Source organism: Theropithecus gelada, chromosome 9 (genome assembly GCF_003255815.1).
Source record: "Theropithecus gelada isolate Dixy chromosome 9, Tgel_1.0, whole genome shotgun sequence".
Classification (NCBI taxonomy): Eukaryota; Metazoa; Chordata; class Mammalia; order Primates; family Cercopithecidae; genus Theropithecus; species Theropithecus gelada.
The window spans coordinates 81866872-81881483 of NC_037677.1; the positions used below are offsets into that span (position 1 = coordinate 81866872).

The following is a 14612-nucleotide window of genomic DNA, read 5'->3' on the forward strand; positions in this document are numbered from 1 at the left end:
TGTTATAGTGACATTCTATAACAGTACTACCTGGTATTTCATCTAGGATGATATACCAATTCTATTCTTGGAACCTTATCTGGAATTAAACATCAACTAAGTTCAAAAGTAATTATTTTTTTATTTCAACTCTATAAAGTATACAACAGGCACTCAGCAATTACAGCTGCAGGAAAAATACAGAGCAAATCAAAGCAGGTTAAGTTTATGAAAAAGTTTTTAATCTACATCAAAAGAGTGCAAGTGGTCAATGACCATTTGATGACAGTTTGTTGCATTCTGACTAACAAAGAACTCTTTCATGTAGAACAAATTGTAAGAGGACAATCAAATAACCATAGCTGTAAGAATACAAAAGAACTGACCAGTTGTAAAAACATCATACATTGAAATAAATTTGATAGATGATGCTTAAAGAAATGTCCCTTTACTCAGAAAGCCCCAACCTCTGAGTCATTGCCAAGGTCCCAGAGCTCTGTCTGTTGATGCAGGGGCAGAGAGGAGGGCTAACAACACGCTTTCAATGTTTTGCTTTCTAGCTCTGTTGAAAACTTGCCTCATAAATGATTTGCATATACAAGAACTCGGAGAAAGCATCCTGTTTTGTTGAGAGGTGCACCAAGTGACTTTTTCATCATTGGTATCATAACGAGGTGTGGTTAGCAGTCATTTCCATTTTTCTTTTGGGTTGGACCATTGTCAATGGAGTCTATAAAATGAGACATGTTAGAACTTGACTGCACTAATTTATTTTTACAGAATCTGCACAGCTTAGCAAAACAGGAATACCTGTATACAGACTGATAGAATGTCATATATTAATTTGACCTGCACATACATTTATACATTTCACAGAAATGACGCTGTATCTCATTAACAGATACACAGCTCTGGTACATTTAACAGAAATAAGAGAACAACTTCATCATTTCTGTAATTCATCAATATTATATAATAAAGGCTTAGAAATTGTTAGCAGAAAGAACTGTAAAACGCAGCAAGCTAAGAAAGGACAACATTTTGAGGTGTGTTTGTCTTTGTCATGCAGCATAACACCAAATTTGTTTTTTAATAGGATGCCATGAATTTAAGGCACTTGCAACAATGCCAGATAGCCAGGTCATGTTCTAAACTATGGGACAGATGAATAACAGTACAGTTGACATAATTTTCAATAATACTGACAATTATGACATTAATTCAAGTCTACTTGGACCTAAAAACATTATTCAATACAAATAAAATGAAATAATAATGCTGTGAAACACTAAAAAAAGTTATATGTACCACAAAATATCACACAAAAATATCTATTTACATAAATATTTGTCTGTGGTCCTATTGTGAAAGGAAAAGTTGTTATGGATAATGCACAGATCACCTCTATTGTATGAAATCAGTTCTAATATCTTTATTTTCAATACGGTAGCTGATTTCATTAAATTTGTTTACCATCAGTTCAGTAATTTATAAATGAAAGAGGAAAAATTCAATAGTTGAGTTTATTACTAGACATGTGTAATTCACATGCATATTCCACAACTTTAGGTAAAAATTATGACTTGTAAAGAATATAATCAGAATAAATTTATTTTGAATGCCATATGGATCTGATTCATATATTAATAAGAAAGAAGATATAAACATAAAAATCATGTATAGCATTTTTCCAGAAATTATTTTTTCAAATGTATTCAATCCATCTCAGTTATTTTAATGTTGTTTCCCTTGGCAGTTTCAGTTTTCCTGTGAGTCAAGACACACAGAAAGCCCTTATTTCCCATACTCAACACATTAACAAGAAAATCATAAAACAAATCAAACAAGTTGGCACTATTCTAACTTATGCAGATGTTCTTTAGTGTAAAAAAATAGAGGGGTTGTGAAAAATTCAGAAATAAAGTGAGATGCACTTTATGGAACTGACCATGAATTTTAGCCCTAGAGTCTTCATTAAGACAAGATTTAAATCCTAGAAATTCAGTGTTGAAAATTAGATGAATGTTTTCTGTTGGTACATCTCGGAAGATGTAGTTTACCTTTATTTTGTGATGATTGCTTCAGACATCAAATGCAATGCTATGGGTGAAATGAACAAAGATGCAGTAACAAGTGGAAGAAACAATCTACAGTTACATTGTGCTGAATGCTACTTCTTCCTTCTCCATTGAACGTATTCATGTTGGTTGTCTTAGACTTGAACCATAGTTCCAAAATCCATAGTAAGTGCTAATCTCTGGGACTTTGCAGATTTTTAAAAAGTTACAGAAGCAGATTCTCTTTCCAAATAACAAGGTGAACTTAATATTCTAGCAAATCTTTAGCATGCCTAAACCACATTATCTTTCAACAAAATTTACTGAACATTCACTGTAATGTTGGAATCATATATTTTTTAAAAGCCAATTAAAAATATAAAATTCTTGGAATAGCATTCATAGCTAGATTTTAAATTGATATGTTTAATTTTATATTCTAAAATCTGTGGAAAACAGTGGATATCTTGGGGAATAGACCAATTTGGAGAAATTGTAAGAGAGGGAAAACCCCAGAAACACAAGAATAACAATAATATTTTAGGATTAAAGTTTTACTTGAAGTTTATTCCCTTTTCATTTTATCCTCCAAAATTTTGAGAATATTATATTTTCATAAGATATCATATTCTAAGGTAGTTCTGAGTAAGAACAATGCAAGCAAAATTTATAATACTTGCCTTCTTAGTTAAGGTGTAATGATCTAATTGGACTTTCTCTTCCAGAAATATAGGCATTTGATTGATTAAAAAGAAAACTCTACTGAAAAAAAAGCAAGCCTCAATTTAATATAACAAATTCACACACAGTGCCAAAACAGAATGACAGCTTGAAAGCTTCTATATTTTTCTTCATAGGTATAATGCAATTTTGTCCAGGAAATGCTTCCAAATGGCTGAGTTACTTATGACAGCTAATAATAGTCAACTGGCCTGCCAGTGAAGGACTCAGTTTAATATGTGGATTCTTTTCTCCATGTGAATAAAGTAAATCAGCTTGACATTTTCAAATCTAGTCTTTTTTAGGTGGTATGAAATTGCAGAATTGTAGGAATTCTGTTCTATTTAAAATTTATTTTTAAAAAAAATCAGGTTCCTGTTTTCCTCTGTACTGCTTTCTTACTTAGACAAGTTTATGGACTCAGCTAATTCACAAAAAAGGAAATCAACACCTGGCCAGGTTCTTGTTTTGTTCTCTGACCTCAAATAAGTAATGTTCCTGGTCTCGTAAACCCGTAAATCTTAACTTTGACTTTGGGCTTTCTTTCTTTGTCTTTTCTACTTCTTTTATTTTTGTTTTTCATTCCTGTTTTTTGTTTGTTGTCTGTTTTTCGGTTCAGGCCTAAGACAAGAAGCTAGTTCAAATAGGTTTATGATCACCTTTGTCTCTCAACTCTAGACTGACTGTGTTGTATAAGTGAAATTGGACAGGAGTTTGGTTTAATAACTTCAGTGAAAATGCTTGAGTTTCTGGCTACACATACAATGATTTGAATTTGTGTTGTCTGTTCAGACACTGACATTTACAGATGAAAGATATACATAGCACCTATATAGTTTTTATTTATTTTTTGGATGAATTTTAATCCCTCCCCATTCCACCCCACCCCAAGGGTTTATTTTTATAAAAGGGAATACTTTAAGCCTCAGTTTGAGGGTATGTTAGGTAAAACCAATTGGCTGCTAGTCATTTACTTCCAGGACCATCTTTAAGCACAATATTTTAAAAAATATGAAATGATTTTGTGAATTGCTTTTTCCCCCACTCTATCATGCCAATTTATCAAAAAAAAAAAACAAAAAACAAATATCATGCATTATTTTTCAGTCCTCTGTGAAAACGTATATATACCTACTATGAGAGGTCTCAGCAGAATCTATAGCAGTTGTGCTTTTATCATATCATTTTTTAAAATCTGTCAGAAAGAAAAGGTAACATTCAGTCTTGTCATCAGCACTGCTGGGAAATAAAATCATGAAACTTCTAGCACTGGTGTGACATGAACTCTGTGACCAACAGATGTGTGGTCCTCTTTTGTATGGTATATACACCGGCCTGCAGTAATAGATCCCACAGCCTTCACTTGAAGAAAGGGAATAGCCCAGTTTCTGTACCATAGTAATCTATTGTACTCAATATATTATTCTTTCATCTTCTTGAATATTCTAGCAAGGTACAGACTCCTATACTAGATTGAAGTGTTTCCTACAGTCTTTCAAATTATAATCAGAGCAAAGCAAGGTCATTGCAACAATAGAAAACATCTCTTTACTGATGAAAGGCTTTGCTTCAGGACCACCATGTCAACTGCTATTTTAGGTTCAAACAGAAAACATGTAAAGAGCACTATTGTCATCTAAGCAATAAGTCCTAATGCCACTGTAGTTACTGGAGCAGCATCGATCAAAGGCATCATGGTGACCCCGAGCACTAATCTTCTCTCTTTCCCTCAGGTTTGCTGGCAGCTGTGTCTCAGAAAAAGCTGTCTTCAGCAAGGCAGAAGCAGGTAAGAGAAATACATTAGAAGTCTATGTCCCATCCTGAGTTGTCATCAGGTGGTGGTTCATCGTTGTCCTCAGGGAAACTGTCAAAATTGCTTGTATCTGTGGGTGATGCAACCTGTAAAAAATGGACAGTTTTGTTTTAGTGGATTTTTTTTAGTGGAATTCCAAGCTGGAATTTTTAAGTGCATTCTGTATTTATCCCCTATTAGTGACTATTTTGTTGAGTATCTACTATGTTACAGGTATTGAGGGTCACACTGAGGAGTACAAATAGACATGGTTCTTATCCTCAGAGAGTTTATACCCTTGTGAGTAATAAATTGTATGATTAAAACAAATAATCACAAAAATCTTTCTATATAATAAATTTTGGCTAGAGCTATGGAAACAAAGATGCCACAGAAGTCTAAGAGTAATCATATAGGCCCAGCGTGGTGACTCACGCCTGTAATCCCAACACTTGGTAGGCCGAGGTGGGAGGATCACTTGAGGTCAGGAATTCAACACCAGCCTGACCAACATGGTGAAACTCTGTCTACTAAAAATACCAAAATTAGCTGGGCATTGTGGTGAGTGCCTGTAATCCCAACTACTCAGGAGGCTGAGGCAGGAGAATTGCTTGAACCCAGGAGACGGGGGTTGCACTGAGCTGAGATCGCGCCACTGCACTCCAGCCTGGGTGACAGAGTAAGACTCCATCTCAAACAAACAAACAAACAAACAAACAAACAAAAACTGATCATGTAAAGACTCTTTGAAAAAGTGTTATTTTATTTTATTCTTTTTTTAGAGACAAGGTCTTTCCGCTGTCACCCAAACTGCAGTATAGTGATGCAATCACAGCTCACTGTCACCTCAAATTCCTGGGCTCAAGTGATCCTCCTGCTCCAGCCTGAGTAGTTAGGACTATAGGTGCACGGACTACAGGTGCACATCAGCACACCTGGTTAATATTTTCTTTTCTTTTTCTTTGGAGAGACAGAGTCTCACTATGTTGTCCAGGCTGGCTGGTCTTGAATTCTTGAACTCCTGGCCTCAAGTGATCCTCTCACCTATATATTTTTGTCTGCGTTTCTATCTTTTGAACATTTCCCATACTAAAAATTAACTTATGTTCATAAATGAGGGAAACTTGATTTAAAATGAATAGTTAAAAAAGATAAGAGTAAAACACAATTATAGCGACTATCTCCAAATGTATTTGCTTTTAAGCTTGGATTTTAGAATATGTCATTATTTTAATGTGACATTTTTCCTAGCGTTTGTTTAACCTAATCATAGGATTAAACTTTAAAAATAACAGATCATTGTTGACTGACATAAACACCATCAAGTGTCTCACACAATTATAAGCTGGAAAGTCTACTTACGCTTGGTATTATAGGAGGTGTCAAGGTACCTTTTCTTAAGCCTTCCCAGTTAAAGCCCTCAAACCATCTAGAAAAGGAAAAAACGTCGATAAAGACATTTTATGTCAGCTAAAACCTTCTTGTTGCAATGTATACAATGTCCATGGCTAATGGGAAGCAGTTAGGCAAACATTTTCATGTGACAAAAACGTTTCCTATTGAATTGCATATGTTTTTCCAATTAGTTTATTTTATGAAATACATATTTTTAAAAGTATAACCGTCAAATTTTAAACATCAATGAACATGCAACAGTTTTTCCTTGTAATTCAGTCCTCATGTCTCTATGACCTTGTTCCTACACTATAATTATAATTTAATAAATGTCATAATGTATCTGGCCCTGTGTCTTACAGGGTATTTTATTTTAAGGAGGTAGAACCAGGGCATGAAAAGTCAGGATAGAAAATTAACTTTCCATTTTTGCCACTGATTCAGTGCACAATGTCAGCTAGTTAACCTTTTCGCATCTTTGTAGTAGTCTCTACATGTCCCATTTTCCTCCTTTTTTCCCTTTTTTAATGAAGAATAAAGGTGTTTTGTGTACAGTTTTTCTGTGAAAATAAGGACCAAAAAAGACTAAAGTTTTTGCTTGTTTGTTTTCTTTTGTCTTTGAAGGGTTTCCCCATTAGCAAATGCTTACAACAAATTCTTAGCAGGCTTTTCAGATATTCAGAGTTATTTTAGTAAACATGTTTCTTTGATAAGGATGTGAATTTCCTGTCAGTGTTACACAAACAAATAGAGAAAAACCAATTAGTTTAGCTTTAGAACATCCAGTCAACATAGGAAAGGTCTGATATTTAAGATGTTGCTATTGTTTAAAAAACACTGTATTCTGTGCTTATGTTTTTCTCTTGTTATAACACCTAATTAGGAAATGCCTGAAAAAATATATTTTGTCTTTAGGAAATCAGGTAAGATACAGTAGGGGACTTTTGTTTGTAATTCTGTGGTAGAGAATAGAATCCCCGAATTTAAAATATACATTTCTTTTTTGTGCCAGAGAGGAAAAAATTGCTAGTTGGTATGAGTTGTAAGAAACTGAGTTCAGTGAATTCAGTTTCTTATGTTACAGGGTTGTCAGATAAATATAAATAAAGTTTCATAATCACAACTAGAAAGGCATTTAAAAGCCTAACTAGTTTATACACTGTCTTTGGATGTTCCTATAGGCTAATTACACTAGTTTTACACCAGTAACTTAAAAAGCAACACCCTGGGGAAATGATGGCAGGTGTTCAGAACTCTGAAACCTAAAATTATAAGGAAAGAACACTTACTTGTGCTTTTGAATGTCTTTTACTCCATTTTTCAAATTCCCTAATCTTTCTGATGGATTGTCCCTAAAAATAAAATAATGGTTTTATTAAATCTATTTTTTTCACATTATGATCTTTTCAGAAATAATGTGGTTGAAATACTTGCCTGCATAGTTTTTTAATTAAATTAGCAGCATTTTTGGCAATCTTCTTTGGAAATTCTATCATGTCAATCCCCCTCAATATGATGTTATAGGTTTTCATAGGATCTGGGCCTGAGAAAGGTGGGCTGCAAGAATGAGAGACATGACAAGAGATATTACTTTTATTTCCTACATGACAACACTTGAATTGCTATAAACTCACAGATGACATCAATTCATATTGGGGGGCTTAGATTAATAGTGACAATGGAATGAAAGTAGATTAATAGCAAAACAATGTGGAAGCCCTTCCAAGTAAATCGCTTAGCAAAACCAGAAATGGGTCAAGTTTATCTGCTGTTCTCCTGATTTCTTTTCAGTGCTGGAGTCTAAGCCCTCATGCTGTCCTTGGTCATTCAAGATGCTTCTTTCACTCTCTGACCTTTTCCACACTTACTGACTCATTATACTTGAGATGAAGTCCAAAATCGTTAGGAGGGGCCACAGGAACACCAATGATACTACCCCATCTCATGCCATTACCACCCTCACTCACTGGGGCCAAAGAAACAATAGCCTTTTCTCTGTTCCACTGAAATGCCGAGCACTTTCCTACCTCATGGTGTTATTTATTTGGCCTGGAAGGTTCTTCCCACATTTATCTGGCCAATGCCTCACTTTATCAAGTTTCAGTATAAGTGTTACGTTGTTTCCAAAAAGGCCTACTCTGGTCAACCTATTACAACCAATTACATAACCTATATCAACCCACGTAACCTAACAATCTAATTTCATGCTCTAATTTAAAGTTTAATCTAAATCAGAGTCCCTGTTACACTTTTATAGCACCCTTATGCCATTTACTGTACTTTGTAATTATCTTTTCATTTGTGTGATTATTTATTTTATGTCTGTCTTCCCTTCCAGAGGTTTGTTTTCTGCTGGTATTCCCAGAGTTGAGTAGAGTTTGCAGCATGTACATTCTAAGGGGTCAATAAATATTTATTTCTCTAATGTTTCTATAGAATAGTACTCCTCTTATCCTTTTCTCTCTGCTCAGAGGACCTCATTAAATAACTTAACACTAGGCATCCTCTTTGCTAGCAAGGCTGTAAAACCCCAGCCCTCATGAGACAGATCTGTTGATTTTTTTTTTTTTTTTTTAACCTATCCATTCTTGAAGTGTGGTTTGTGGCAGCTTCAGTGAGTACAAAGATGACTAAAATCAGGTCTTTCCTTTAAATTTCTCACAGTTCAGAGGGGAGATGATGATACACCTTGACAAATGATTTATTTGGAAATTTAATTATTCTCTTTAATACAAGTTTTGTGTGTCTTTGGGGAAGAAATCTGAATTATTATTATTTTTTGCCCTTCATTTTTATTAAGAGCAGTTCAAACTATTTCTTTTTATCAAGCAGTCTAATGAGTAATTTAAAGTAAGGAGTAGCAGATTTACCCGTGTTAAGGGCTGGGATGGAGTCTGCCTTGATTTTCCGTGAAAAGTGCTATTTACTTTAATATGTCATTCGCTAGTAATTGCCTATTGATTTTAAATCACTTAAAAAATGTATAAACATGTAAATCTATTTAGTATTCTCTTAGAATTTAAAAATTTTCTCTTTATGTGATTCTATGGTTGAATATTATCTTTAATCTCTTAACATGCCAGTTTTCGTTTTTACTTTAAAAAATGAGGAGGAGCCAAATTTTGGCAATGATTTCTAATTTATGGTTTTGCCTTTATATTTATTTTGCTTTTATATTTACTTGCTTATCTTAGACAACTAAAATCAATTATTAAATATGGTATTTGTGGTTTTTATGTGATGCATGTTAGTCTAATATTCATTCAATATAGAAAACAAAATTATTTAGAAGAAAGTCGTCCAAAGCCTCAAAATATTCAGAATGATCTACATTTGATAAACATAATTTCATAGATTTCTCTGTAGATTGTAGACACAAAGGATTATATTATGCATATTTTTAAATTAAAAAATATTCGATTTAATTTTACTTTAAACTGAGGAGTAAAATGAAAAGAGAGGCTAAATTTCAAACATGTGTGCTCCTTAGCCAATATTAATTCCTTAAATATTTCTCTAAAATTAAAAAAAATTCAAACTGAGTTTAGAGATTTCTTTAATGACATATTTTAACTGTAAAATATATGTAAGATTACTAATTATTAATGATGAGAAATAACTATACCTATAGTTATACCTGCTTTCCCTCTCACCTTAATGTTTGTTGGTTTTAGTGTTATTTTAAGATTGCCAAACACTACAATATTTACATTCTGTTCAGTTACCCAAATTTAAATTATTTGATTTAATAATTGATCAGTCCTAATTAATGAGACCCAAAGCTCATCATCAATCTTTTTACTAGTTTCTCTATTCCTGAATGCTTTATTTTGATTCATCTTTTTATTGGCTTGATTGAATAGTAGTGTTTTTGAAAAAGACCTGGGGTCCACACTTTATATGTTGTGTTTGTATTTGAAGAATAACTTAACTCAGCATAAATTACTTACTTGGGTTATACCTTCTCTGACCCTCAGAACTACGTAGTTCTTGATATACTATCTTTTGGCATTAAAGGTGCTGTAGAGAAGGCTGAGGCCAACTGGAACTTTAACTGTCTTGACTCTCAATACCACACATGCCATGTTTTTATGGCTTTGATGCCATTAAGACTATTCCTTATTAATGAATTTAATTCATTAGTTCACCACATTAACATATTGTGGTGTTATTATTCTGAATCAGTTTTCTCATGGTCACTGCAGATCAAAAAGATACACTGAGTCAAGTCTTTCTGCCATGGATTTTCTATTATGTAATTAAAGATGTTTTTTCTCCTGTTTGTAATATTCTATTCATACACATAATTGATGTTTTTTTCTATTTTTTTTGACCAATAGATTCTCTTTCTGAAATCATATTTTTTCTTTTTTCATTATTTTTTCCAAGCCTGTCTACTATCTCCCTTGCTGCATTTTTAATTGTTACTATTTTATTTTCTGTTCTTACAGCATGACTTTCAGTTCTGTAATAGTCCTGAGCTCTGCTAGTTACTTGTCTTCCCATTTATGAACACTGGCAAATATCTTAGAGGTTACTTTTTAGAGAGATCATACTTTTGATAGCCTCAAAGAAATTATAGATAAGAGTTTATCTGAACACTTCCTCCTATATTTCCTTGATTCATTTTTCTTGTGTGTTCTTTAGCTGTCTTTTACCTTTGCATCTTTCAGCTGACATAGATGGAAAACATCAGCTCAAACTGATTAAAATAAGAAAACATTGAACTTACAAAAGCACATTCCAGAGGTAGGGCAAATTCTAGACCTGGTAGGATCAGTGGTTTAAATACCTGGAGTTTTTCCAGCTTTTCATTCTGCCATACTCAGCATTAGTTTCATCATGGCCATTTCCCCTCATAGTTATAGGAAGTCTACCAGTGGAAATAGGGACTTATATTCGTCAGAAATTATTTACTGAGTAGCTATTGTAGAAAAAAAGAATTCTCCTCCAATAATGTATTTTAAAATTTTTCCTCTAATTTACGTACCCAGTCCAATAAATGACGATCACTAGAGGAATGCCATGTGACTGGAATAGAGCTGAATCAAAATCTAAAACGGAGATAAATTCATCTTTTCCTAAGTTGGTGGGGGAGATGGATTCTTCAGCAAAATAAGTAAGAAAGGAGTTGGTGTGTATGCTTGGAAGGGGGCTGGGGTTGTAAGAGGGGCAGGGACTGGCTTCCCTGGGACCCTTTCTGACTATTACTTATCCTTAGATTGGGCTGCCCACCATGAAGAATAGAACAGGGAAGATTGGAGGTTAGGAAGCAATGAGAAATTCACCAGCCTTCACTACAGTTTGTTGCCTTATAACCAGATCATGTATTTCCTTTGCCCTCAATTTAAGGCATTCAGGGAGGTCATGTGGCTCATACAGAAGCCCCACCACATTCTCCGAAATTATGTGATTACACTGCCTCTCTCCCCTTTTTCACTCCCTGTTGCTTCATTGACCAACATTATAAGCCTTAAAAGGCAGAATTGGTACATTTGTATGAGTTTTCCTTCACCTCAGTTCCTCTTTCATTCTGTAGTACTTAATTACGTCTCTACATGAACAGTGTTTGCTTTTACAAGGTCCAGCCAATCCTTTAAATGTTATTATTACTATCGAAGATCATTAGATATGACATTCAGGACCAAAATACTTTGGAGTCATGCTTGTAGTCCAAGAATCATTCCTAGTCACATGCCGCACTTCACTGTGTTTGGCAGGTGTGTTTGTTGGAACTTTAATTGTAACTAAAGATCATCCTACTTGTTTTATTCTTGCCTTCTCCCACCCCAAATCTTGGCCAGACTAAAAATATTTTAGTCTTTCACCACCACCGTCATCTCTTTGGGTAGAAAAAGAAAAGTAAAGATTTTTTAATGCTGTTGTCTTTGACCAAAATTCTTTCTGTCTTGTTATTTCTTGAAATGGATATTAAGTTTAGGTATTTTTAATCATAATGTTTCAATATATGTATTTATAGCAAAAAAAATTAAGTTTGGTTTTGACCATACAACACAAATTGTGACTTAGAGTGCTTTGTTTTTATTACTGCTCTGCTATTCCATAATTTCTATGTGCCTGAGGTTATTTAGAAAAATGCTTTTTAAATTTTCAAGTATTTAGACTTTTTATTTTAAATCTTTGTTATTAATTCCAAGTTTTATTATATTCCTGTCAGATATTGTAGCCTGTGAAATCTGTAAAGAATTAAGGGTTTTTCTGTTATTAATTATTTCTTACAGTTTAGTACATGCCAGTTTTTAAGATTAAGGTTTTAATCGTTTTTACCTTATTACTTAATGAATAAACAAATGATTGTAGAGAAATGTCTAAACACATAAGGTTTAGACATTTCATGGTTAATATTTTAGTCTAGTTATTATAAGTAAATATTTTACTTCCTCAAAAATAGTTAATATTTAGTTTTCTTCTATTTATTATATAATTGGTTCTTACAGCAATTCTAAGCACACAGAAAGATTACCTTTTAATCTATCCCTCTGCTTATATACCTATCTATCCATCCACATACATATGTTAAATTTAACCTTCTACTTTGTCCAAATTTTTCATATCTTTACAGGTCTACTTAATTGGTCATACTTTTAAAATAATTTACCTACATCCACAAGAAGAAAATTGAACAATCCACATTGAACAAAATTGGATTAGGTCACACATAATTTATTTGAAGTCAACAGAGAAACTTTAAGAACAATAATGTAAAATGCCCATAAATAAAAATAAAATCAAAACACAACTATTTCTGGCAATGATTGTTGTCGTTGTAGCAGTAGCAGCTGCTAACATTCATGGAATGCTTACTATGTGCGAGACACTCTTCTACGTGTTTCCTGTATGCACTGAATCCTCACGGAGTACCGTGTGCTCAAAGTCCTCAGTCTTCCTCTCATGTTCACTGTAGTAACTAAGTCCTCTTAAGTAATTCTTCACATCCTGCCTCACACTTACTCTTTCTTTCCATTGCCCTTGCCCTACTGTAGGTTGTCAGTGTCCTAGAACTAAATTACTGCAACAATCTACAAACTAGCTTCCTATTCCTCTTCCAATTAGCTCTATTACTGCCAACTTGGTTTTCCTTAAATACCATAATGCATATCACTCAACCTTTGTCAGAAAATCTCAATGATTCCCTCTGTAGATGGAGGCCAAACACTCAAGTGCAGCAATCATGATCGTCAAAAGATAACTGTTCCTGTTTTCTTACATGGACCTTCTCCATATCTGTGACCATTATTGCCTTTCTGTTTAAGCCATGCCTGTTTGCCTAGAATACCCTTTTCCTGGTCTCTACATTTAAGTCCTATTCTTCCTTCAAGACACAGCTGCCTTATATTCATTCTTCAAAAGCCTCTTTAGGAACCCAGCCCTATTCTGAAATCTGTATAACGCCTCTGTCACTGACTGTTTTAGCACATGTCATGGTAGTGTATTTGTTGTTCTTCTAGTATGGGTCCTTGAGGATCTTAAAGTCTGCTTTATACCTTGCGGTGTCCCTAGTGCCTATTTGAGTTGATGATTATAACATTACAGGAAAGATCTACAAAGCAGTCACCTTTCATTTAGATATAACAGTTGCTAACAGGTCCTCTTACTTCTATAGAGAATTGACCCTAGATATTTTCATATGATTATCATCTCCCCTGTTTCATTGCTGGCTAAATGACTGGGCTAAAATATCTCACAGAAAGACATTATATCCTTCCACATTCATATATGTAAAAAAAAAAAGGAGCAATAATGATACCAAAAGTTGGTGCTGAGGTGGTTGCCCTAGCTTGACCTATTTTATACCTTACTTTTCCCGGTCATTCGTATAACTAATTGAACTGTGGTACCAAGATATGGTGAAATGTACTTTAAGATGGTTTAATCAGAGTGACAAAAGCGGGAGTGTGTAGCTGTTTGCTGGTCTATTTTTATCAGCAGTTCCCTATCAATATCCATACCTGCCAGTCAGGAGTTCATACATTAGGATTCCCAGTGACCAGTAGTCGGCTGAAATGTCATGGCCTTTGTTCAGGATGATCTCTGGGGCTACGTACTCTGGAGTCCCACAAAAAGTCCATGTTTTCTTTCCAAATCCTATTTTCTTTGCAAAGCCAAAATCAACCTTTCAAAGAGAGAAAAGCAAGATACTTAAGCTTCTTATGATTACGTTTTAAAGTAATAAATTATTTTGCTGAAGTACACCAATGATCATAATAATTTAAAAACATGCACGTTTTTATAGTTCTATCTTCTCAAAGGAATAGTCTGTATTGTAAACAAAGTCTCCCTGATGAAACTCAGTTTTAATTGGAAAAGTTGACATGTGAGTATAGCATAAAATTCCCATCATTAAAAATAAAGGTAAATCTTTCTTTCTGAATATAGTTTTCATTTTTCCTTTGTTTATGCTAATGGAAGTTAGGGTATAAACACAGAATCTCTTCTGTACATAAAAATGTTTAAAGACAAGTTGGGCCTCCTTAACATCTTTTCCAGAATATAAATGATTTCTGCTGGATTTAATGAAGTCGACAATTCATTTACTATTAATTATTTGAAAAGTTATTTTATTGTTGCAGGAAGTAAATAACATAACAATAACAAGGTGACTCTGCCCTTGGTAAGCATAAACAGAAATAAAATTATAATGTATTCTT

At 33.8% G+C, this 14612-nt stretch overlaps 1 protein-coding gene and 1 long non-coding RNA gene across 3 annotated transcripts in view; one reads left to right on the forward strand and one right to left on the reverse strand.

Annotated features, from left to right (window-relative positions):
• Window positions 1-101: 101 nt before the first annotated feature.
• PRKG1 (protein kinase cGMP-dependent 1) overlaps window positions 102-14612 on the reverse strand; it is a 1342290-nt gene continuing 1327779 nt past the window's right edge. For both annotated transcript variants that reach the window (XM_025395656.1, XM_025395655.1), the window contains exons 14-18: window positions 13914-14077; window positions 7378-7500; window positions 7233-7295; window positions 5911-5977; window positions 102-4655 (exon numbers count right to left, since the gene is read on the reverse strand). In XM_025395656.1, the coding sequence (XP_025251441.1) occupies window positions 4557-4655; window positions 5911-5977; window positions 7233-7295; window positions 7378-7500; window positions 13914-14077 (516 nt within the window). In that variant the 3' untranslated portion in view covers window positions 102-4556. The remainder of the gene's footprint in view (window positions 4656-5910; window positions 5978-7232; window positions 7296-7377; window positions 7501-13913; window positions 14078-14612) is intronic.
• LOC112631140 overlaps window positions 541-14612 on the forward strand; it is a 50317-nt gene continuing 36245 nt past the window's right edge. The window contains exons 1-2 of the long non-coding RNA XR_003121077.1: window positions 541-653; window positions 4490-4542. This is a non-coding gene — a long non-coding RNA (uncharacterized LOC112631140). The remainder of the gene's footprint in view (window positions 654-4489; window positions 4543-14612) is intronic.